This window comes from Mercenaria mercenaria, chromosome 13, assembly GCF_021730395.1.
Source record: "Mercenaria mercenaria strain notata chromosome 13, MADL_Memer_1, whole genome shotgun sequence".
Classification (NCBI taxonomy): Eukaryota; Metazoa; Mollusca; class Bivalvia; order Venerida; family Veneridae; genus Mercenaria; species Mercenaria mercenaria.
The window spans coordinates 25,347,963-25,375,593 of NC_069373.1; the positions used below are offsets into that span (position 1 = coordinate 25,347,963).

The 27,631-nt window shown below is 35.1% G+C and overlaps 1 protein-coding gene across 2 annotated transcripts in view; it reads right to left on the reverse strand.

Annotated features, from left to right (window-relative positions):
• Positions 1-24,641, reverse strand: part of LOC123529305 (fibulin-1-like) — a 298,235-nt gene extending 273,594 nt beyond the window's left edge. For both annotated transcript variants that reach the window (XM_053521359.1, XM_053521357.1), the window contains exon 1: positions 24,483-24,641. In XM_053521359.1, the coding sequence (XP_053377334.1) occupies positions 24,483-24,552 (70 nt within the window). In that variant the 5' untranslated portion in view covers positions 24,553-24,641. The remainder of the gene's footprint in view (positions 1-24,482) is intronic.
• Between the last annotated feature and the right edge of the window lie 2,990 nt (positions 24,642-27,631).

Genomic DNA, 27,631 nt, shown 5'->3' on the forward strand with positions numbered 1-27,631 from the left:
CATACAAAATATTAACCTGGAATTTTAAGTTAACAAGGGGCATAATTTCAACAAAATAAAAGCCAGAGTTATGTAACTTGTTAAGGAAGGTAATCTAATGATGCTGAATATACGGTTCAAGTTTGGAAGAATTTGGCCAAGTAGTTGTTGAGAAACCTGCTTACATGCAAAACTTTTGCAGATGCCAATGCCAATGGTGATGAAAGGATTCTAGCTCTATTTCAAATAGTCCAGCTAAAAATATATTTTAACATTTTAACAAAAAGTAATACACAGATCTGATTTTTCAGATACGGAATGCTCCCCCCCCCCCCCCCCCCCATCCCCTTGTATATTGTTGTTATGTCTCACAAACTTTCTCAAAGATGGCGGCTACAAATGATACAGCTATGACGGAGTATCTAAATCTCTTACACATTATAAGAAAATAAATAATCAAGAACTTGTAAGATCACATGCTAAATAAATAATTAAATAATTGTTCTTAAGGTTACATTAATTCTATAAAGAAAAGTGGTGAAATAAAGCTGTTAAATGATGATTCTATTATAGATTTATTAAATTTGTTTATTTTATTGCATATAACAGGCTGGTAACATTGCCCGATCGGGCTTAAGACATAAAAAGTGATATTTCTTGAAAAATAATAAAGATATTTCTTTCAAACGTGGTCCATTTATTAAGCATAACATATGATGCTTATCAAGATAGAAGTAACTTTGTTGCCTTCAGTTTTGTTAGAATTACTTCCCTTTTTCAGATTTTTATGATGCATAATTTTTGAAGTCCAAAATAGTTATGTTTTAATGCAATGTTTAAAACAGAAAAGGTTCAGTGGCTTTCTATTGCTCCAAACTTGTGCGCCAATACCTTTATTCTATATATTTAGGGTTAATACTTTGTTTCTAGTGCAGATGTATGAGCATTTTTTTAAAACTAACATTTCTCTATGATGTTGTAAGTGAAAGCAGAGTAAAATGTAAACATTCGTGTACTAGCGCAATAATTTAGAGCATTAGAAAGCCATTGAACCCTTTTTTTGTTTTAAACTTAGCATTAGAACATACTTTTTTGGACTTCAAAGATTATGCGTCATAAAAATCTGAAAAGGGGAAATAATTCTACCAAAACTGAAGGCAACCAAGTTATTTTTATTCTAATTTGTATAATTTGTTATGCTTAATTAATGGACCAAGTTTGAAAAAAATAACTTCATTAGTTTTCAAGAAATAATACTTTTTATGTCGTAAGCCCGATCGGGCAATGTTACCAGCCTGTATAATACATGTAGCACACATAGACATTAACAATCAATTGAATTATAGTAATAGGGTTGGGCCACAAGTTCAGCCAACATTAATAAACAGCCCTTCCCAACTGATTTAATAGATTTATACAACTGGACTTACTCTTCAGTCTACATTTAATTTAAGGCCTATGCTATTTTGAAATTATGAATTAGGTGGGTGGGGAACATGATATTATTTCTGAGGAATTTCGAAGTTACTGTAAAACAAATGTTATTCCAATGTGACAATACATCAAAACCATGAAGTGCTGAACTCTTACTTTAATTAAACAAGAGGACGATGATGGTCCTAAATCGCTCACCTGTTCCCACATGACTCAGTTTTGAAATGAGTATGACGTTGTTTTTTCTATTATTTGACATAGTGACCTAGTTTTAGAGCTCATGTGACCCAGTTTTGAACTTGACCTAGACATCATCGAGATAAAAATTCTGACCAATTTTCATGAAGATCATTTGAAAAATATGGCCTCTAGAGAGGTCACAAGGTCACAAGGTTTTTCTATTATTTGACCTAATGACCTAGTTTTTGAAGGCATGTGACCCAGTTTCGAACCTGACCTAGATATCATCAAGGTGAACATTCTCACCAATTTTCATGAAGATCTCATGAAAAGTATGGCCTCTAGAGAGGTCACAAGGTTTTTGTATTATTTGACCTAATGACCTAGTTTTTGATCGCATGTAACCCAGTTTCGAACTTGACCTAGATATCATCAAGGTGAACATTCTGACCAATTTTCATGAAGACCTCCAGAACAGTATGGCCTCTAGAGAGGTCACAAGGTTTTCTATTTTTAGACCTACTGACCTAGTTTTCGACCGCACGTGACCCACTTTCGAACTTGACCTAGATATCATCAAGGTGAACATTCAGACCAACATTCATGAAGATCCATTGAAAAATATGGCCTCTAGAGAGGTCACAAGGTTTTTCTATTTTAAGAAGACCTACTGACCTAGTTTTTGACCGCACGTGACCCACTTTCGAACCTGACCTAGATATCATCAAGGTGAACATTCTGACCAATTTTCATGAATATCCATTGAAAAATACGGCCTCTAGGGAGGTCACAAGGTTTTTCTATTTTTAGACTTAATGACCTAGTCTTTGACAGCATGTGACCCACTTTCAAACCTGACCTAGATATCATCAAGGTGAACATTCTGACCAATTTTCATGAAGATCCATGAAAAATATGGCCTCTAGAGAGGTCACTAGGTTTTTCTATTCTTAGATCTAATGACCTAGTTTTTGACCGCATGTGACCCACTTTCAAACTTGACCTAGATATCATCAAGGTGAACATTCAGATCAACTTTCATGAAGTTCCATGAAAAATATGGCCTCTAGAGAGGTCACAAGGTTTTTCTATTTTTAGACCTAATGACCTAGTTTTTGACCACACGTGACCCAGTTTCGAACTTGACCTACATATCATCAAGTTGAACATTCTCACCAATTTTCATGAAGATCCATTGAAAAATATGGCCTCTAGGGAGGTCACAAGGTTTTTCTATTTTTAGACCTACTGACCTAGTTTTGGACCACACTTGACCCAGTTTCGAACTTGACCTAGATATCATCAAGATGAACATTCTGACCAACTTTCATAAAGATCCCATGAAAAATGTGACCTCTAGAGTGGTCACAAGCAAAAGGTTACGGACGGACGCACAGACGATGGACGATGGACGCCACGCGATCACAAAAGCTCACCTTGTCACTTTGTGACAGGTGAGCTAAAAAATAAAGTGGGAAAAGTTATCAGTATGTTAGTGTCACAATTTTCGGGGTAAGTATTCTATGCCATCGTGCATAACTGCGAAAAACTATAACATACATAATAAAGCTAAACTATCCGCGTAAATGAGCTGAGAGCTATTTTTCTATTTCCGTTTATTACTTATCTTAAAAACACATTACAATTTACCAGGTGTTGGCAAAATTTGTCATTTTTGTGCACATGCCTTTACACAATTGAAAGAAGTCCGAACTTAGGTATGGTGTGCGAGAAGGGCCTGAGCGCTTACGTAGTGCTCATTTACAGGGAGTCTACTGCTCAGATAATAACTTTATCATAAGTCCACAAGGTGCAACCAAAGAAATAGCATTATTAATTTTGTAATAATATTATTTATTTACAAGGTATATCTGACAAATGACATCAAGAATTCTAACTGATCTTTTAGAAAGCTGCATTTTCAAGTACCTGAAATTTTCCACTTTTGGTTAAAAAAGATATTTTTTACAATAGATAATGACTGACTACAGAAGGCAATAAAAATACCCTTGTCATAGAGAATGCTACAACCTATTAGTTTCAAAGTTTAAGTTTAAAATTATATTGAACACGTTTGCTTTAATTTAAGGTGAAAAATAAACTAGAACACTGTGATAAAAATCGAATAGGTCATTTCGGACATATTAGACAGTGAGAAAGCAAACATATTATATGTATTATTTAGCATGGATAATCTGAACTGTGAATATATACTTTTTACACTTAACAATTAATTCCACGAGTACACAAACATATACATATATTTACCTTTACCTTTACCTTTTATACATGAGGAATATGTATTAAACGCTCGTGAAAATATAATGCATGTGGCGTTCACTGTTCATCTATAATTGTAATATTATATTTTGACGTTACACAGAAACAAACAAACCCGTTTTGCATATTCATTTATATACAAATATAAACAAACAAACAAACAAAAATGGGAACAATGTTTATTTTGTTTGATTGAGAGTAACACCGAAACAACACAATTAACTTTTCCCAGGTTTTGTTGGTGAGGAAAGGCTCCAGGTGCCCCTCCAGACATTTTTTGGGGCTCATACTAGTACCTAGATTGAGACACTAACCTCAGTTGGATGGCTTCCTTACGTGAAAAGTTTTACACCTAAAGTGAGTTTTTGATCCCACTTCGGTGATGTGCGAGGAATTCGAAGCCATCGACCATGACCATCTAGTTTTTCTTTGCAAGTATATAACATAAATATTCAATTAAATTTCGTGAACGTAACTGATACTCTCAATGACATTTACCACGTCGGTAATTACACATGGTTTGCTGAATACACCATACTTTTAATTACAAAAGTTTACACACTATGTGGGTCGGAAAGCACGAAATTTACGTTCTTGAACGTATATGTGAATCGTCATGTTCAAAATGTAAACAAAGGCATAAAAGTAACTGTTTTCATGTTCGTGGTAAGGATCGACTTGTGATTGTCAATGTTCCCGATACGGAATATATATGAATGTATAAACACCAGCCGTTTCATCTTACAGGACTTACAAGAACATAGTAAGTGTTTGTTTATTTATTGTATTTATGTTCTAGTAACCTTTGACACTGATTTCCAGGACAGGCCGGGTTTTTGACATATACATGTCTGTTGTTGGGCTTGAAAAAGATAGGTCCAAAATTTAAACTAAAAGCTATATTGCATAAATCTTTCGTTATTTCTGTGCATACAATCCGGTTGTTTAAAGGTTAGAATATCAGAAAATTACAGGAAATAAAACATATCTTTGAAAAAGTCTCGATCTTTCATCATTTGTTTGGATGGCGCATGATTACAAATTTAATGTTAGTAGGCCATGATGTCCATGAAGCCGTGTAAAGTGATAATTTTGATGACACGTTGGTTTTATTTTGTAATTGTGAGTGGTCGTTAAGTGATCAGAAAGATCGGACAGTGGGATGTTATGAAAAAGTGATGCTTTATTTAGATTAGAAAGTCAATCGTACTCTACAATAAGGAAATCTAAGGTAAAATACTCCTTTTATTTCGTTCATTGAAGAAAACATGGCGGACATATTTTCGTAAAAGAGCGGCGCACGTGTGATTCGTGTAACACAGTTTAATGACGTTTTCTTAGAAAACTAACGCTCAGCTCATTTACACTGACATATCCTTGGTTGAATATTATATATATTGTGTACATGTTTTTCAGTGTCATTGATACTTTATAATTTATTCGGAGATACATTTTTGTATTATTATTAGTTTCTTTTTTATCCCCGTGCATTTCTCGCGTTGTTACGATAATCTCAGTTTTACATAGGAATTTTGCATTGTCAAAATAGCATAGGCCTTAACATGTGTTGATTTTTCTAACTTATAATCACAGTGATGTAATAATAATTCTAATAAACTTGTCTCTGTTAAAACGCGCTTACGCTAGAATGACGTCACGTTAACGTGTAGTGATGTCAAAGTTTTTTTTTGCAACCAAGAAAGAGTGCTACTACCCAGACTAAATGATGACCATGGTTGATCATGGTCACCACGGTTTTTGATGGTTGACCATGAATTAAATTGGTCAACCATCAAATACCATGGTGAAAACATGATTGGCCATTGTCATCCATGGTCAGAAAAAACAATAAGTAGTTTGACCATGGTCTACCATGGTCAACTTTTTTCAACAACAGTTGACCATTGACTACCATGGTCATGTTAGTAATTTTCACACTTGTCAAGTTTTACAATGCGCCTGACTGCATTTTGGCTCTAAAGGTTTTCCTAGTTATAGAATAGTTTTCCTGCATTTATAGACAGATTCAAAGGTAAACTTTTATAGACTGACTATAATTTGTTGTCACCTTAGCACTTTTATGACAAATAAATGACTGACTTGCAAAAATAGATATAGACTGCAATTGTCATGTATTTTCATGACCCTTTCAAATTCATATTTATACGGTTTTTGATAGTCAATAATTACTGAGGTTGACCATGGTCGTGGACCTTGGTCAACCATGGTTGACTGGGGTCCATAACCATGGTCAACCATGTTTTTAGCTCACCTGTCACATAGTGACAAGGTGAGCTTTTGTGATCATGCAGCGTCCGTCGTCCGTTCGTGCGTGCGTCCGTCCGTCCGTCCGTAAACTTTTGCTTGTGACCACTCTAGAGGTCACATTTTTCGTGGGATCTTTATGAAAGTTGGTCAGAATGTTCATCTTGATGATATCTAGGTCAAGTTCGAAAGTGGGTCACGTGCCATCAAAAACTAGGTCAGTAGGTCTAAAAATAGAAAAACCTTGTGACCTCTCTAGAGGCCATATTTTTCATGAGATCTTCATGAAAATTGGTCAGAATGTTCACCTTGATGATATCTAGGTCAAGTTCGAAACTGGGTCACGTGGGGTCAAAAACTAGGTCAGTAGGTCTAAAAATAGAAAAACCTTGTGACCTCTCTAGAGGCCATATTTCTCAATGGATCTTCATGAAAATTGGTCAGAATGTTCACCTTGATGATATCTAGGTCAAGTTCGAAACTGGGTCACGTGCGGTCAAAAACTAGGTCAGTAGGTCTAAAAATAGAAAAACCTTGTGACCTCTCTAGAGGCCATCTTTCTCAATGGATCTTCATGAAAATTGGTCAGAATGTTCACCTTGATGATATGTAGGTCAAGTTCGAAACTGGGTCATGTGGGGTCAAAAACTAGGTCAGTAGGTCTAAAAATAGAAAAACCTTGTGATCTCTTTAGAGGCCATATTTCTCAATGGATCTTCATGAAAATTGGTCAGAATGTTCATCTTGATGATATCTAGGTCAAGTTCGAAACTAGGTCACGTGGGGTCAAAAACTAGATCAGTAGGTCTAAAAATAGAAAAACCTTGTGACCTCTCTAGAGGCCATATTTCTCAATGGATCTTCATGAAAATTGGTGAGAATGTTCACCTTGATGATATCTAGATTAGATTTGAAACTGGGTTACGTGCGGTCAAAAACTAGGTCAGTAGGTCGAAAAATAGAAAAACCTTGTGACGTCTCTAGAGGCCATGTTTCTCAATGGATCTTCATGAAAATTGATCAGAATGTTCCTCTTGATGATATCTAGGCCAAGATCGAAACTGGGTCACGTGCGGTCAAAAACTAGGTCAGTAGGTCAAAAAATAGAAAAACCTTGTGACCTCTCTAGAGGCCATATTTTTCATGAGATCTTCATGAAAATTGGTGAGAATGTTCACCTTGATGATATCTAGGTCAGATTCAGAAGTTGGTCACGTGCCTTCAAAAACTAGGTCATTAGGTCAAATAATAGAAAAACCTTGTGACCTCTCTAGAGGTCATATTTTTCAATGGATCTTCATGAAAATTGGTCAGAATTTTTTATCTTGATGATATCTAGGTCACATGTGCTCAAAAACTAGGTCACTATGTCAAATAATAGAAATAACGACGTTGTACTCAGTTCAACACTGGGTCATGTGGGGATAGGTGAGCGATTCAGGACCATCATGGTCCTCTTGTTTTTTTTTTTACCATGGTCTGATACCACGTTCTATGATCCTGGTGCCAATTACCACAGCTATAGTCCAATGACCATGAACTACCATTGTTAACCATGAATTACCATGGTAATAAACTATCAATTTCGACTGGGTAAGTTTTTGACAATTTTTATAGTGTTTTTTTTTCCTGAAAAACAGTTTAAATTGTCAAAAACTTCCCCCATATCATAGGTGGCAAATCATTTCCATAAAAGGTAATGAACTGTAGTACTGAGATGCAGAATCCCATAACCCTACATCCATTCTGAAACATTGACCCAAAATAAAATTGTCAGTATATTTATGTATACATGGAGGGAACAATCTTTAAGAATTTTGAAATTTCTCCATTTTGATTTTACGGAAGATTCAAGTTTCTTTTATCAAAATTTAGCTACCGACAATATTCCATAAAATCAAACAAGGTATCGACAACCTGAGAGATGGTTCCCTCTGAAATTAAGGCTTATATAAAATTTAAAAAAAAAATTGATACATCTATAAATGGAAAAGGAATTAAAGTTTAGTAGTCAAGTTATACACTTGATTTTATTTCTGTCCATTTTTAAGCTCATGAGCACTTGAGCTTTTGTGTTTGCTAGTTGTCCGTCAAGACTGATCCCTTTTATGGACTACGATGGTACTTCATGGTCAGGACCATGTTAGTCCATGGTCATCCTCAGTCATTTACCATGACTGACTGTGGTCCACAACCACAGTTGACCATGGTCAACTTCCATGGTCGACCATGTTGATTTTTGACTATCAAGAACTGTGGTGCCATTTAACAAAACATGGTCGACCATGGTCAAATGACCATGAACTACCATGGTATAGCATGGTAGTCCATGGGCATATAACCTTTATTTTCGTCTGGGTATATTTAACACTATTTATACTGTTTTAACACTATCTATACACTCGGTCGGTAATACGTCGTACAAATAATTATTACGCCCGACGTATAACCACCCATCGTGCATAAATAGTGTTAAAGCACTCTTTTGCTATAAATTATTTCTTAATTGAAATAACCCAGAAAGTGGTTTTATAAGGAATCCTTGCTTTTCCTTGAAATAACTGAGCCTGTGGTGTTGGTCATCCTGAACAACTTACCCCGGTATGTCCAGGGAACCTGCGTTTATGACAGATCCATCACTTGAACAACCTAAATGGTCTTGTCTCTAAATACATGGGTTGTTAAAAACATAGATTTTTATCAGAACTTCAAAAGTATTTGAAGGGTGATATCGAAAATGTTCCAAGTGTTTCTTTCTCTTTATTCACTTAGATCACTTTTGCTCTGACCATTGTATCATTTTGAAAAATACTGTATTTACTCTTAAGGATGTCTGTAAAACAAAGAAATGCTTTCGGACGATTCTTGTTAATGGATTTGTGAGCAAAGTGTCATGGCTTTCAGGACATTTTCTTTCTGAAAATGAAAGTAGGTTAAAATTTCACATACTGATATGTCTGTCCACTATTCAACTTATTTTTGACAATATATATATTTTATGACTTGGAAAAATGGGTGATTTGAACATTTTCTTCTTTGAATTTTCGATACTGATGTAGGGATAATGCATGCTTTTTCGTGTTATGACATCTAGCTGCAGAATCCATTTTGCCCATGTCCATTAGGACATAAGACAGGTGTCATAATACGAAATGAACTAATTTAGCTAATGCCATTCTAACATAGAACATGAGGAATATATAATGTCCGTCTTCTTTTCTTCGTTTCTTCTTTTTTTTTTAACATGTTGAAGTCATTACCTATTGAATTATCCATTATGGGGTAATAATATGTTTATGCTTTGCCACGGAATGTGCATATATAAAAGAGCTTCTGTTGACAGCGCGCTTGACTATTCGAAGAATTGATTTAAGTATGGGGTCACAATATAGCCAGAGATTTTCAGTTTTCTAATTTCTATGTCAAAAAAGGGCAAAGACTGAGTCAATATCCTAGTTATGTAGTCTTGCCTACATATGGAGACTATGATGGTAAACAATTCGTTGCAGTTTCAAAGCCATGTGTCGAACAGTTAAGACAAAATATGGACTGGTACGAAAAATTTAACTGATTTCCAAGTCCAAAAAGGGCCAAAGTTCAGCCAAATATCTTTGACATAGTTACATACCCTTAACTACAGGATGAACAAGTGTTCGAAGTTTTCAAGCCACATGTCAAATAGTTTTGACAAAATGTGAACTTATACAAAAACTGAATCAATTTATAAGTCCAAAATGGGCCATAGGTCAGCCAAATTACTTGACAGAGTTGGGTACTCTTGCCTACAAATAGGGACTGTTTTAATAAACAAGTGATAAAAAGTTTCAAAGCCATATTTCACACAGTTTACACAAAATATGAACTGGTACGAAAAACTTAGCCAAGATTTTTAAGTTAAAAGGGGCCATAATTCAAACAAAATACTTGATGGAGTTACTTACTCTTGCCTAAAACTGGACATGGTGATGGTAAACAAGTGTTGAAAGTTTCAAAACAATATGTCAAAAGGTTTTGTCAAAATGTGGATTGGTACAAGATGTGATGCAGACACCAACGCCGACACCATGGTGAGTAGGATAGCTGTCCTTATTCTTTGAATAGTCAAGCTAAAAAGATTTACTCTCCTGTAAGAATATCCCCTGAAAACGTCAAAAGCTACAGTTCTATACTAGAATACATGTAACAGACATTTCTTGTATCAGTAAACGAGTACATTATGTTACCAACAGGTCGTTAATGTTTTTAATGTTGGTGAAAGTTACAAATTCTCTTCAAATACTGTTGAAATGCGTTTACTGGCATCTATTCACAATTCAATTGCAAGTGTTGCATTTTCCATCACTTGGGCATTTGACAGAATAGTACCCAGAATTATTGCACCTTTTCCCTTCATGTAAACGTTTTACATCTGGACTGACAGTTGACTAATTCTGTTTCTTGTTTCCGAATGTACTTAATATATACTTAATAATATAATCTGTTACCTTACTGCAGCTTTCAAACCACCCATGAATTGGGTGAACTTTGTTTGAAAAAGGGATAGCCCTACAGATCAAAGTTCTCCTCTACTGGACTTAAATGCAAGGCGTCCTGTACGAAATGGTCCCCCCTGATTTTCTGTAAAATCCAGGCAGACTTTTAAGATGGAATCCATCTTAAATTTCTCCATAGTCCATATACAGATTAAGGTGGATTCCAGGCTGAATAGAGCTCGAAATATTTAAATGAGTTCCTCTATTTCCATCTAGTACTATATACAAAACAAGAGGGCCATGAAGGCCCTGTATCGCTCACCTGACCTAATGACCTAAAGATCATCAAGATTAACATTCTGACCAAGTTTCATTAAGATATGGTCATAAATGTGGCCTCTGAAGTGTTAAATAGCTTTTCTTTTGATTTGACCCGGTGACCTAGATTTTGACCCCACATGACCAAGATTCGAACTTGACCTAAAGATCACCAAGATTAACATTCTGACTGAGTTTCATGAAGATACAGTCATAAATGTGGCCTCTAGAGTGTTAAAAGGCTTTTCCTTTGATTTGACCTAGTGACCTAGTTTTTGACCCCACCAGATCCAGATTTGAACTTGACCTATAGATCAAGATTAACATTCTGACCAAATTTCATTAAAATATGGTCATAAATGTGGCCTCTACAGTGTTAACTAGCTTTTCCTTTGATTTGACCTGGTGACCTAGTTTTTGATCCTATGTGACCCAGATTCAAATCTGACCTTGAGATCATCAAGATTTACATTCTGACCAAGTTTCATGAAGATACAGTCATAAATGTGGCCTCTACAGTATTAACAAGCTTTTCTTTTGATTTGACCTGGTGACCTAGTTTTTGATCCCAGATGACCCAATATCGAACTCGTCAAAGATTTTATTGGGGGTAACATTCTGACCAAGTTTCATTAAGATTGGGCCAAAATTGTGACCTCTAGAGTGTTAACAAGCTTTTCCTTTGATTTGACCTGATGACCTAGTTTTTGACCCCAGATGACCCAGTATCAAACTCATCCAATATTTTATTGAGGGTAACATTCTGACCAAATTTCAAAACTGGGACCTCTAGAGTGTTAACAGTCAAATTGTTGACGACGGACGGAAGACTGACGAGGGAAGACTGATGGACGACGACGGACACAGGGTGATCACAAAAGCTCACCTTGAGCACTACGTGCTCAGGTGAGCTAACAAGAGCTGTCACAGGAGACAGCGTGCTTGACTATTTCGAGGCTGGATAGTGAAACTGGGCATATCTGAGGAAACTGGAGCTGTCACTGGAGTTTAATGACTCCAATGGTGGATGAAGATATTGCACAATAGCTTGAGTCTGTGTCAAAAATATTAAGTAATAAGAAAGGTAAAGATAAAGTGTATCAAAATACTATATATGTATAATTCTAAGCAAAATGGGGGCATAATTCATAAAATATTGGTGCAAGAGTTATGCACCTTGTGTCATATAATGTGGGTGATGATGTGGAACAACTACTTCAAGTCTGAGTCAAATCTATCTCCTAATAAATGAGATATAGTAAAAATGCATCAAAATTAACCTTAAATTCTAAGTAAAAGGGGGCATAATTCATGAAAAATTGGTGCCAGAGTTATGCAGCTTGTGTCATATGATGTGGGTGATAAGGTGGAACAATATTTTAAGTTTGAATCAAATCCATTTAGTAATAACTGAGATAGAGTGAAAGGGTATCAAAACTTTAACCTGAAATTCTAAGTAAAAAAACAGAGATAATGCATGAAATATTGGTGCAAGAGTTATGGCCATTGTGTCATATGATGTGAGTGATGATGTTGAACAACTATTTTAAGTCTGAAACAAATCCATTAAGTAATAACTGAGATATAGTGAATGTGCATCAAAACTTTAACCTGAAATTGTAAGTAAAAGGGGGGATAATTCATTAAACATTGATACCAGAGTTATAGGCCTTGTGCCATATGATGTGGGACATAATGTGGAGCAACTACTTTTAGTTTGAATCAAATCCATTTAGGAAAACTTGAGACAGAGTGAAAGTATATCAAAACTTTATCCTGAAATTCTAAGTAAAGAGGGGGGATAATTCATGAAATATTGGTGTGAGAGTTATAGCCCTTGTGCCATATGATGTGGGTGATGATGAGGAATAACTATTTTAAGTTTAAAGCAAATCCATTAAGTAATAACAGAGATAAGGAGAAAAAAGAGAAAGTGTAAAAAACCTTTAACCAAGGTGGGGACGCGGAAAGACGCCAATGCTGATGCCAGCGGGGAGTAGTATAGCTCTCCATATACTTCATATAGTTGAGCTAATGAGTAAGATGGAATCCACTTAGCCAAGCAGGTGGAATCCTCTTAATGAATAGATCAGATTCCAGTTAGCAAAGAATGCAGAAACTGCTTATTTTATAAGTGACCCCTGCTTCCATGCAATTTATTTTTTTGAAGATGATTCAAACAAGTTCATCCAACATAACTTTGTTACATTTTTGACACAAAATGAAGTTTCAGACTGCAAGAGTAGTTTTAAATAGTATTTATAAAGGGTTCCTAATTAAGAGGAATTCACTGTATTCTGTATGTCGATTAAAAGAATTTATGATGAAGACGGCAATGTGGGTTTAACCTTAGGCCAGTATTTTTTTATCTTTAGTTTTACCGACCCGCCGACCCTAAAATTTGGGAAAGTGGAAAAAAAAAAAAAAAAAAGATTTCAGAAAAAAATCGAAGTGTCAAAAAATGATGCACACACGAGTGATCCGCCAACTGACCATAATTAAAACGGTACCTTTAGTACCTAATTTTTCGTGCAACAAAAAGCACATCGATACGAACACCGTGTCCGTTTAACCCCGCCCAGCGATCGGCGGACACGTTGTGCAATCGCGGTGATTCTCTGTGTATATAACGTCTAATTAAATTAACCCTGTTTTTCATTGTAGAAAGATAGTTTTTGCTCCCATATTTTGTTTTCTGTTTTCAGGTAAATACCAAGCTTATAAGATGTGTAGTTATAAACCTTTTAGTTTCCTTTGTTTATGTTTATAATTCTATGTAAAATTGTTAAAACGTCCACTAACAATTACTATTAACATTACATGTTGGAATAAATGTTTTACTCACCTCCGTGGCAATTAAACTGCCTAATTCTTTCTTTCGTTTAGCATGTTTGCCCATTTTCACATTTTGCAAAACTATTTGGTAAGTTACTTATATAATAAGTTCATGTTGGTTAATAAGTGCTAATTAGATACAATTTGTCGGTGCCCGTTCAGTACGGCCCATACGTTTGTTATCAATAAAGAGTAATTAAGTTTTTGACTGTTTTCGAGTAAAAACTTATTTGCAGTTTCAAAACAGTTAATATTAACTTCAACTCGTAAAAATTGTTCGATATTTAAATCAATTTCATTTTTACTTGTAGCCCCGTTTATTTTTATTTTGCACTGATTTATTATCGTAAGGCAGTGGCTAGGATTATGGTACCGTATTATCATTATCGTAATGTTTACAATGAATTAAGGGATAAATGAAATGCAATTATTGTTTTCTATTTCGGGTACAGTCACAAACTACTAGTACATAAAATTAGAAAGAAACAAGAAGTAAAGTTTTGGAGCATGGCGCGTTAGTGGCTAGTAAAACGGTCCCACACGGTACTAAAGCTAGTCATACGTGAGGCAAGTTCAGCTAGACCTTCGTGTTTGGACTATATGAGTAGTTTTGATAATGCTTTTGATTTCAAATAACTGTATAAAAAGAAGTTTATTTTCAAACAGTGATAATCACATACTACTAGATTTTTGGCCGTCGTGCGGGACTGTTCACTAAAGGATGTTTTAAAGCCACTTATAAATATGTATTATTTCCACATGGTGTATAATAAATAATGAAAGCGTAAAATAGTTGTTATCTATGCATACGGGAAGAAACTTTCAACAAGAGTGAAAATTACAGCACAACACCAGAGGAGGGAAGGAGCAGAAAACAAAAATCGGCCTTCTATATCTTTTTTATTTCCCTTTTATTCTATACCAAATTTAACGGAATATAACATTTATTAGGAAGCACAAACAATTTAAACAAAAAAAGCCAAGAATGCTTTGCAATAGACAGAAAAACATTTGTTATGTTGCGTTCTCATAAAAAATATAATGCTTCCATTTAATTTTATTTCTTTATTTCTTATTCATAAGATGTACATAGATTTAAACGATACCAACAATTGAAGTTTATTTATATAAAATACAGACAGACAGGCATACATATTCTATAAATCGTCATGTGATAATCACAGATATTATGTGACAAATATACCTTCAGTTGTTAAAACAAAACAGTGTATTGTATTTATTTTTTGCTGCTGTTCCCCTTAGCCTATTACACAGACCAAACTTTATGAAAAAGATCACATAATAATTATGTTTTTTACAAATATGCAAATATCTTAGTTTTGCCGAAATTAATACAGAATGGAGAATAAACAATTTTTGTCATATATGAATTATATGATGAACACAAAATAATCTGTTAGCACTATCAATACACAGGTCTTTGTATTATATGATGCTATAGATATATTATGACATTTAATGCTAATAAAATTATGTTATTAACAAAACAAACATTAAATTGTAAGTTCTTGCTTCCAAGGCTCATGTACAGCTTTCGTCTTGCCCTGAAAAAAAAGCAGATAAAATTTATATTTTTAATACAGATGTATGTTACACATTAATAGTTTCTTGAAATTCGGCATGTCATGTGATAGAATTCGATTAATGTTATTTCAGACATGTAGACATGCATCGAAATGTTTAAATAGATGATTGCTTTGTTTATATAAAAGTGAATACCACTGTTTCCTGAGCAAAAACTTTTAATTCTGATATTCTATATTGTACTAAAATTATATTTCAAAATTCTTTTTGATAGTTACATTAGCAAATAAATTCGTAACAAATTAACAAGTTATTTAAAAATTATTGATTTTAACTGGTAACTTACCTCTTAAATAATTATCAAATTCCATGCAAACTGTGAACGAAGATTAATTGTTAGGGTGTTAAATAACGTTATCGTATTAAAATTTTTGTTAGTATAACAACAGAAGTTTGCAACGAACATACAAAACTGAAAAGTGAACTCTAAAAAAAACAAGAGCTGTCCATAAGACAGCCAAGCTCGACTATTCGAAATATTGTCACAGAAGCAGGAAATTATTACCCAAAATGTTAAATACCGAAAGAGTTTTAAGTTCGAAACGGGACATAATTTGACCAAAATGCATATCAGAGTTATGGGACTTGATGCTATCAACTAGTTTAACCTTTAGCATGCTAGATAAATTGTCGTCTGCTGGAAATGTCGTCTGCTAAAATTGTAAAGTTCATTCAATTTGCTCCAAAATTGGAAGAAATATTGTCAGAGTAGCAAACAGCTTGGAACCTGATCAGACGCCGATTTAATCGGTGTCTGATCTGGTTCCAAGCTGTTTGCAAAGGCTGTTAAATTCGCCTGCAGCAGGCTAAGGGTTAATAACCCCGAAGAAACATGTTAAGTTTCAATTCCATATATGCATTAGTTTTGGAGATAGTAACTTGCATGTAAAACTTTAACCAGAATTTTCTAAGTCCAAAAGGGGGCATAATTTGCTCAAAATACATGTTAAGAGTTATGGAACTTGACCCAGTGAGGTTGGTAACTGACCTAGAAAAAGAATAAATAAGTTTCAAAGCTATATGCCTTTTGGTAATAGCTGTTTGTACTTGCACGCAAAATTTTAACCAGGATTTTCTAAGTCCAAAAGGGGGCATAATTTGCCCAAAATACATGTCAGAGTTATGGGACTTGATTCTATCAACTAGTTTTATAACCCCGAAAACACATGTGAAGTTTCAATTTAATATCTGCATTAGTTTTGAAGATAGTAACTTGCATGTAAAACTTTAACCAGGATTTTCTAAGTCCAAAAGGGGGCATAATTTGGCTAAAATGCATGTAGGAATTATGGGACTTGATGCTATCAACTAGTTTTATAACCCCGAAGACACATGTTAAGTTTCAATTCAATATCTGCATTAGTTTTGGAGATAGTAACTTGCATGTAAAACTTTAACCAAGTCCAAAAGGGGGCATAATTTGCTCAAAATACATATCAGAGTTATGGGACTTGACCCAGTGAGGTAGGTAATTGATCTAGAAAAAGAAAAAATAAGTTTCAAATCTATATGCCTTTTAGTAATAGCTGTATGTACTTGCACGCAAAACTTTAACCAGGATTTTTTAAGTCCAAAAGGGGGCATAATTTGCTCAAAATACATGTCAGAGTTATGGGACTTGACCCAATGAGGTAGGTAATTGATCTAGAAAAAGAAAAAATAAGTTTCAAATCAATATGCCTTTTAGTAATAGCTGTATGTACTTGCACGCAAAACTTTAACCAGAATTTTCTAAGTCCAAAAGGGGGCATAATTTGGCCAAAATACATGTCAGAGTTATGGGACTTGACCCAGTGAGGTAGGTAATTGATCTAGAAAAAGAAAAAATAAGTTTCAAATCTATATGCCTTTTAGTAATAGCTGTATGTACTTGCACGCAAAACTTTAACCAAAATTTTCTAAGTACTAAAGGGGGCATAATTTGGCCAAAATGAAGGTCAGAGTTATGGGACTTGGTGCTATCAACTAGTTTTATAACCCCGAAGACACATGTGAAGTTTCAGTTCAATATCTGCATTAGTTTTGGAGATAGTAACTTGCATGTAAAACTTTAACCAGAATTTTCTAAGTCCAAAAGGGGGCATAATTTGCTCAAAATACATGTTAGAGTTATGGAACTTGACCCAGTGAGGTTGGTAATTGACCTAGAAAAAGAATAAATAAGTTTCAAAGCTATATGCCTTTAAATGATAGCTGTATGTACTTGCATGCAAAAACTTAACCAAGGTGTGACGCCGCCGCCGACGCCGACACCAGGGTGAGTAGAATAGCTAGACTATTCTTCGAATAGTCGAGCTAACAACTGAATTCACAGGTTTTATTGTTTATTAAGCACAGTCTCATCGTATACGCTTCTTGTCAATAGCTCTACCTGCAAAATACGAAAAGTCTCCAAAATCAACTAGCAGACGAACATTGAAACTGAAAAATTACGATGTTATTTAATGTTATCATACATATATATATTTCCTTTCAGTTTTGGATAAAATAAAATGGAAAATAGCATATTTTAAAACAATCTTGAAAACTGCGATTCACCGCGATACCACGGCGAAACAGCGTGGTTGGCGAGCACCGTGTCTGGACACGCTGGGTGTCCATTGGGACTTTTCATTTTGGACGTACTGTAAATCAAAGAAAATTAAAAGTGAGAAAAATAAAACTATAACGACTGTCTTTAACTTTTATCCGCCAACTTGTTTCACAAGTTTGATTCAATAATCGTCAAATAATTTGGTAAGAGTGTTGTCTTATTAGTAGTTTCAGTTTAGGTTGAGATTTTGCAAAAATACTTTACAATCGAGGATTTTTAAAAAAAAAAATTTCCCGCCGCGGACCCTGTCTTTTTTCCAAAAAAATCGGTAAAACTAATAATAAAAAAATACTGGCCTTATGATTGAAACTTGGACACACATTTGTTAAATAATTTATCTAAGTAACATACATGACTGTATAAAATATAATATGAAACACATGCGTTAAACTTCCAGAACAATTAATTATTTGTCTCAATTGCTATGTCTTAGCTATTTAAATGAAAAAATATATTTTGAAAGTCAGTATTTATTAACTTTTCAATCTATAATAAGATAATTGCTCAGTTTAAACATATGACCATTATTAGTGATCTTTAACTGTATATTGCCAAAGGCAGATAACTGCCGATTTGCAAATAAACTTGACTTGACTTTACTTATAAAATTATGTTGCTTAATTTTAGCGATTTAATTATTTCTCTTAGAGGCCAGTGTTATATTATGATATATTAATGTGTTTAAATGTCTTCATGGATACTACACAGTTGTAATAATAAAAATAATCATAATAATAATCATAACTGAATTACAATTATACTCGGACTTTATATGATGCATTCATCTTGTAAATGTAATTTACCTCAGAAATGTAATATTTAACCTAACAAATTATGATCTGCTTAAAACAGAAAAGATGTTTGTTAACTTCTGCAAACATATTGCAGTTTTAAAGACTCATTTAAGCCCTCTACAGACGGTAGGTTCTAGTTGTACAACACTAATTATCTCAAAGATGTACAATTTTGAAATTGTACATTTTTCACATACAGACAGTATTCCATTCCCATATAAATCACAGAGATTTACCTATAGTAAACATAGTGCATCAGGTACTGAAAAGAATGTACCTGTTAATAATAAAAATAATATTCACCTTTTTATGTCCCATGAATTTGATTATGCAGGACACAAATGAGTCACGCCATGAGAAAACCAACATAGTAACTTTGTGACCAGCATGGATGCAGACCATGACATCCTGTGCATCAGCGCAGTCTGGTCAGGATCAATGATGTTTGCTTTCAAAGTCTATTGCAATTAGAGAAACCGTAAGCGAACAGCATGGACCAGACTGCGCGGATGCTGGTCGGAAACGCACTATGTTGGTTTTCTCATGGCGCGGCTCAAATCATTTAACTTTGCAGTGTCATCCTTTTTCCATTATGCATCAGAAGCCATTTTATATTCAGATTTGTGTTTATTTTTTGGGCAATTGTTTCTGGAATTTCATTCACTTGCCTCTTATCAACTATTTATTTACCAATTTGTTGCTTGTCAACGTGGGTGGTACGTAAGGCAAAACTTACGAAATAGAACATGTCCTAATCTGTAAGTCAAGACTTAAGATTTACGAAATCAAGGAATAGCATCATACACACGATAATATTTGGCTGTACATCTTGAATTTAATTGGTGTTGTACAACAAAAACTTACCGTCTGTAGAGGGCTTTACAGAGAAAATTTTAACTATATAAAAATATAGACTCAATCCAATACCACTAACAACTCAACACAAGTATAAATGCATGCAGAAAGTCAATTTTTGCCCTGAACATTGACCACATCAACTTGCAGATCAGATTTCATATTAATTGATTTACAATTACCACCTTCAAAAATCCTGGCCTTGTCTTAGTAAAGCTATTTTTTCTAAGTTCAACATCCCCCCTTATTTTATCTGAAAATATCTGCCTAGTGAGAATCTGTCTACTTCTGTGAAGCAAGAAAAAATCGGTCTACTTGTTAAGCGGACTTTTAAATATAATCCATGTCCGCCAATAGTCTGCCTATAAATAACACTATTTAGGCGAAATATGTCTGGAATCAGCCTAGTGTCAGGACAGATTCCGCCTTATCTTTTCACAAAGGGTAAGCTAGCGTTATTAATAATTAATAATTAATTTGGCTCTGTTTTGCAGCATCCGAACACAATAGGCTTGCTTTATGTATTTGATCTACTTCAGATAACTTTAAAATATGCTGTCTAGTATTTTGCAAGTTGTCTTTTCAATGAAATGTATCATAACATCCGGGAACAAAGCTTTCAGATTTAAAAGGAGACTCCATTACAGTATATTTATTTGACGATTTTGACGAGTAACCACACTGAAGTAGAAGTTGAAGTATGGAACCAGATGAAATGTCTGTCATACATATCACAGGTAAATTTTCAATAAAGAAAATATCCAAAACACCCATTTTTCTATTTCATAAATCTGTCAAAATGTAGACAGAAAGCCCTGACACAGTAAAATGGATTGCATTTCATGGCATTAATGAAATGGCATTAAATGTACTTTGCTTTTTATATAATCTGTTCAATGATATAGTCACTTATTTTAGGGCGAGGAACATTATATTATTATATATGCAAAGTTATTCTGCAATATTTTCTTACTGAATTTAATTTTCAGTAAGATATCCGAGTCTGATAATGCATAAATGCATTTGATTCATGACTGTAAATGTTAGTCTTTTATCTCTAGAAATCGTAAATGAATCATATTTATTGTTGTATATTGCCTTATCAAATGATCAGAATAATGGCTAATAAATGATTACATTCACTTTCATGATAGGTGTAGGTACAATATCCCTGGTTGATTTCAGTAGTTCGGAAATTTCATGGTTTGCTCAGATTTCTACAGACATTCTTTTGAAAACAATGTTAAAGATCAATTGAGTTTAACTTTTCATAGACATCACCTGAATATTTTAAAATTGATTTGCAGAGTTGTTGTGATGTCCTGTTGCATAATTATATTGATGTTATTTCATTTCAGTTTATTAATTTCTTTTAGTTTCAGATGATAGTGCATTACCATGGTTATTAGGTACATGTAACTCCAAATTTTGAACATCCCTATAATCTAATGTGCTCATGCTCACATGAACACAAAGCCAGCTGGTATACATTACAGCCCAGAGCTGGCATGCCTTCACATAGTCCCCTTGACACTGTCATACATACAAACAAAGATGCATATATTTCTATGAAAATCCTGAAAAATGTAGTCACCCGTTAGATCGATTTTAACTATGAGTTGCATACAATCATACAAAATACTGTAACCTAATAAATACAGTGCTCCAGATTACCCAATCTAATTCACTTGCCAGATTTTCACAATGCAGCTGCATATCTGTGTATAAGCAGTTACTAGCCTGACCACTACCACAATCATCAATTTCTTAGCTTCCACAAAAAAGCCAGCACCACTACCACCATAATCAAATTTCTTTTCTTCTACAAAACAGCCAGCACCACTACCACTATCATCATCAGTTTCTTAGCTTCTACAAAACAGCCAGCACCACTACCACCATAATCATCAGTTTCTTTTCTCCTACAAAACAGCCAGCAACACTACCACTATCATCATCAGTTTCTTAGTTTCTACAAAACAGCCAGCACCACTACCACCATAATCAAGTTTCTTTTCTTCTACAAACATCCAGCACCACTACCACCATAATCATCAGTTTCTTTTCTCCTACAAAACAGCCAACAACACTACCACTATCATCATCAGTTTCTTAGCTTCTACAAAACAGCCAGCACCACTACCACCATAATCATCAGTTTCTTTTCTCCTACAAAACAGCCAGCAACACTACCACTATCAGCATCAGTTTCTTAGCTTCTACAAAACAGCCAGCACCACTACCACCATAATCAAGTTTTTTTTCTTCTACAAACATCCAGCATCACTACCACCATAATCATCTGTTTCTTTTCTCCTACAAAACAGCCAGCAACACTACCACTATCATCATCAGTTTCTTAGCTTCTATAAAACAGTCAGCACCACTACCACCATAATCAAGTTTCTTTTCTTCTACAAACATCCAGCATCACTACCACCTTAATCATCAGTTTCTTTTCTCCTACAAAACAGCCAGCAACACTACCACTATCATCATCAGTTTCTTAGCTTCTACAAAACAGCCAGCAACACTAGCACCATAATCAAGTTTCTTTTCTTCTATAAAGAGCCAGCATCACTACCACCATAATCATCAGTTTCTTTTATTCTACAAAATAGCCAGCACCACTACCACTATCATCATCAGTTTCTTAGCTTCTACAAAACACTCAGCATCACTACCGCCATAATCAAGTTTCTTTTCTTCTACAAAACAGCCAGCACCACTACCACTATCATCATCAGTTTCTTAGCTTCTACAAAACACTCAGCATCACTACCACTATCATCAAGTTTCTTTTCTTCTACAAAACAGCCAGCACCACTACCACCATAATCAAGTTTCTTTTCTTCTACAAACAGCCAGCTCCACTACCACCTTAATCAAGTTTCTTTTCTTCTACAAACTGCCAGTACCACTACCACTATAATCAAGTGTCTTTTCTTCTACAAACTGCCAGCACCACTACCACCATAATCAGGTTTCTTTGCTTCTACGAACTGCCAGTACAACTACCACCATAATCAAGTTTCTTTTCTTCTACAAACAGCCAGCACCACTACCACTATCATCATCAGTTTCTTAGCTTCTACAAAACAGCCAGCACCACTACCACTATCATCATCATTTTCATTTCTTCTATAAAACAGTCAGCATCACTACCACCATAGTCAAATTTCTTTTCTTCTACAAAATACCTAGCACCACTACCGTCATAATCAAGTTTCTTTTCTTCTACAAACTGCCAGTACCACTACCACTATAATTAAGTTTCTTTTCTTCTACAAACTGCCAGCACCACTACCACCTTAATCAGGTTTCTTTGCTTCTACAAACTTCCAGTACCACTACCACCATAATCAAGTTTCTTTTCTTCTACAAACAGCCAGCACCACTACCACCTTAATCATCAGTTTCTTAGCTTCTACAAAACAGCCAGCACCACTACCACTATCATCATCATTTTCATTTCTTCTATAAAACAGTCAGCATCACTACCACCATAGTCAAATTTCTTTTCTTCTACAAAATACCTAGCACCACTACCGTCATAGTCAAGTTTCTTTTTTTTTCTACTAACAGCCAGCACCACTGCCACTATCATCATCAGTTTCTTAGCTTTTACAAAACAGTCAGCACCACTACCACCATAATGAAGTTTCTTTTCTTCTACAAAACAGCCAGCACCACTACCACTATCATCATCAGTTTCTTTTCTTCTACAAAATAGTCAGCACCACTACCACCATAATCACCAGTTCCTTTTCTTCTAAAAAACAGCCAGCACCACTACCACTATCATCATCAGTTCCTTTTCTTCTAAAAAACAGCCAGCACCACTACCACCATAATCAAGTTTCTTTTCTTCTACAAACAGCCAGCACCACTACCACCATAATCATCAGTTTCTTTTCTTCTACAAAACAGCCAGCACCACTACCACTATCATCATCAGTTTCTTTTCTTCTACAAAACAGTCAGCATCACTACCACCATAATGAGGTTTCTTTTCTTCTACAAAACAACTAGCACCACTACCACTATCATCATCAGTTTCTTTTCTTCTAAGAAACAGCCAGCACCACTACCACTATCATCATCATTTTCATTTCTTCTACAAAACAGTCAGCATCACTACCACCATAATCAAGTTTCTTTTCTTCTACAAACAGCCAGCACCACTACCACCATAATCAAGTTTCTTTTCTTCTACAAACAGGCAGCACCACTACCACCATAATCAAGTTTCTTTTCTTCTACAAAACAGTCAGCATCACTACCATCATAATCAAGTTTCTTTTCTATTACAAAACAGCCAGCACCACTACCACCCGAATCAAGTTTCTTTTCTTCTACAAAACACCAGCACCACTACCACCCTAATCAAGTTTCTTTTCTTCTACAAAACAGGCAGCACCACTACTATCATAATTAAGTTTCTTTTCTTCTACAAACAGCCAGAACCGCTAGCACCATCATCAAGATTCTTTTCTTCTACAAACAGCCAGCACCACTACCACCATAATCAAGTTTCTTTTCTTCTACAAACAGCCAGCATCACTACCACCATAATCAAGCTTCTTTTCTTCTACAAACTGCCAGTACCACTACCACCATAATCAAGTTTCTTTTCTTCTATAAAACAGCCAGCACCACTACCACTATTATCAAGTTTCTTCTCTTCTACAAAAAGCCAGCACTACTACCACATTAATCAAGTTTCTTTGCTTCTACAAACTGCCAGTACCACTACCACCATAATCAAGTTTCTTTTCTTCTACAGAACAACCAGCAGCACTACCACCATAATCTACATTTTTTATTTCTTTTTCTTCTGCAAAAAATATTGAAACTTCAAATATCACTTACCACTGACAACACAAAGGAACAATCCAGTGAAGAAAAGGTAAGTGCTGATGAATCTCTGTCTTACATCCATTTCAAACTAGGTTTTCTCCACAAAACTACACAGAATAAGTTGGAGAGAAAAACTTGTTACATTACCACTTGAGAAAACTTTGTCTAACCTCCTGTATGTTAAGAGGCCCATATCAGGGATTAGCTTGTGAAATCAAAACAATAGTAGATTTGTTAAATTACTTTATCTCATTCAACGATTTATAAATTCCTGTGTAAACAAGGACATATTGTTACATATTGCACAGAAAGTTGAATAAATTCCTGCAGAATTAAATACATATGATTACATATTGCACAAATAGTCACTCACTAAGCAGGATTTGTATGCCACTTAGTGCTACGGATTAGAGTTAATATGGAGGGTAGTTTTTGGACTACATTAAAATGTATATAATCATTCAGAAGACAGATCAAATAATTAAATAGCAAATGGAATTAAAAGAAAATGTTATATATAACAATTACAAACAAATACTGACTTGTTCTCTGTCAGTAACTGACAAAATTCCCACATCAATCAGGTACAAAGTGAATACCTTAAGACAAACTACCTTCTGCTAAACAAAAGCTCCACCCGTGGGTGCCACTGCTGATCTGCAAGTACTGGAAAATATGTATGAAAAGAGTTATAGTTATTGACATTCTTAATAAAAACTATAGTAAGTATTCAAGAAAAGTGAACTAAAAACACACACAAGAAATACTGATTTTCTATGTACAAAAAGAGCCATAATTCTGACAAAATGCTGGTTAAAGTTATGGTTCTTGGTCTATTTACTCATCTAATGATGATAAACAAGTTAGCAAAGTTTCAAAGCTGTAACTTTTATAGTTTCTGAGAAATGGTGAACCTAAACAAAAATTTTAACAAACACCGATGATCATGTGATGATAATTATTATACCTCATAGATTTTTTTTTCACAAATCAGGCAAGCTAACAATAAATACCACACTCACCATGTAAGGACTGAATTAGTGCACCACAGACCTCTCTCTGGGTAATCATCCAGTCTTCAACTAGTGCACCACAGACCTCTCTGGGTACTCATCCAGTCTTCAACTAGTGCATTACAGACCTGTCTCTGGGTACTCATCCAGTCTTCGACTAGTGCACCACAGACCTCTCTGTGGATTGAACAAGGTCATTGCAGAGTTCACTTCAGGCACCCACTGCATCTGTGGATTGAACAAGGTCATTGCAGAGTTCACTTCAGGCACCCACTGCATCTGTGGATTGAACAAGGTCATTGCAGAGTTCACTTCAGGCACCCACTGCATCTGTGGATTGAACAAGGTCACTACAGAGTTCACTTCAGGCACCCACTGCATCTGTGGATTGAACAAAGGTCATTACATAATTCACTTCAGGCACCCACTGCATCTGTGGATTGAACAAGGTCATTACATAATTCACTTCAGGCACCCACTGCATCTGTGGATTGAACAAGGTCATTACATAATTCACTTCAGGCACCCACTGCATCTGTGGATTGAACAAGGTCATTACATAATTCACTTCAGGCACCCACTGCATCTGTGGATTGAACAAGGTCATTACAGAGTTCACTTCAGGCACCCACTGCATCTGTGGATTGAACAAGGTCATTACAGAGTTCACTTCAGGCACCCACTGCATCTGTGAATTGAACAAGGTCACTACAGAGTTCACTTCAGGCACCCACTGCATCTGTGAATTGAACAAGGTCATTACATAATTCACTTCAGGCACCCACTGCATCTGTGGATTGAACAAGGTCATTACAGAGTTCACTTCAGGCACCCACTGCATCTGTGAATTGAACAAGGTCACTACAGAGTTCACTTCAGGCACCCACTGCATCTGTGAATTTGAACAAGGTCATTACATAATTCACTTCAGGCACCACTGCATCTGTGATGAACAGGTCATTACAGAGTTCACTTCAGGCACCACGCATCTGTGAATTGAACAAGGTCATACAGAGTTCACTTCAGGCACCACTGCATCTGTGAATTGTACAAGGTCACTACAGAATTCACTTCAGGCACCCACTTCATTTGTGGATTGAACAGGGTCATTACAGAATTCACTTCAGGCACCCACTGCATCTGTAAATTCTGTGCAAGATGATAATGAGCATGAAACAGTGGCAGTGTATGTAAATTATGTGTAAGATGACAATTTGCATGAAACAGTGGCAGTGTATGTAAGTTATGTGTAAGATGACAATGTGCATGAAACAGTGGCAGTGTATGTAAATTATGTGTAAGATGACAATGTGCATGAAATAGTGTATGTAAATTATGTGTAAGATGACAATGTGCATGAAACAGTGTATGTAAATTATGTGTAAGATGACATTGTGCATGAAACAGTGTATGTAAATTATGTGTAAGATGACAATGTGCATGAAATAGTGTATGTAAATTATGTGCAAGATGACAATGTGCATGAAACAGTGTATGTAAACTATGTGTAAGATGACAATGTGCATGAGGCAGTGTATGGACACTATGTGTAAAGATGACATTATGTGCATGAAGCAGTGTATGTAAACTATGTGTAAGACGACAATGTGTTTAAGTGTGCTTTATGTCACTTACTTTTCATTATTTTCATACAGGCCTCCTGCCTCAATATATAATCAACTAAGCATGTCATTTCAATGACCACCGTCGTATCACTATTTAAAGATAAAAATACCTATAGATCGCGTGACTATTAGGCATATAACCATGAAAGGCACTGGCGAAATTTCATAGTCATTTTTGCGACCTTCGGTATCGGATCTATACAGTATACATGTAGTCTTCATGTAGACCTTGGGGTAAGTAAGCCATGTGGAGAATTTATGATTTTCTAACGATGTTAGACTTGTTTTTTTTCTGTTTTTGAAAGCATGTTACCTTTTATTTAGTATCTGTTATCTATGAATTCTTTATTCTTTCAGCTTACATAAACGCTGTTTACGATTTTAGACTAAACTTGAATTTGACTGAACTTGAATTTTTTAATCTATTTCTTGTTACCAAACAGTCTGCTTTTTTCTTTTGTTTACTGCATTTAAGCTGAGTATGACTGCCTCTGACAACGATAGAGACGTTTTGTCTTGTGAT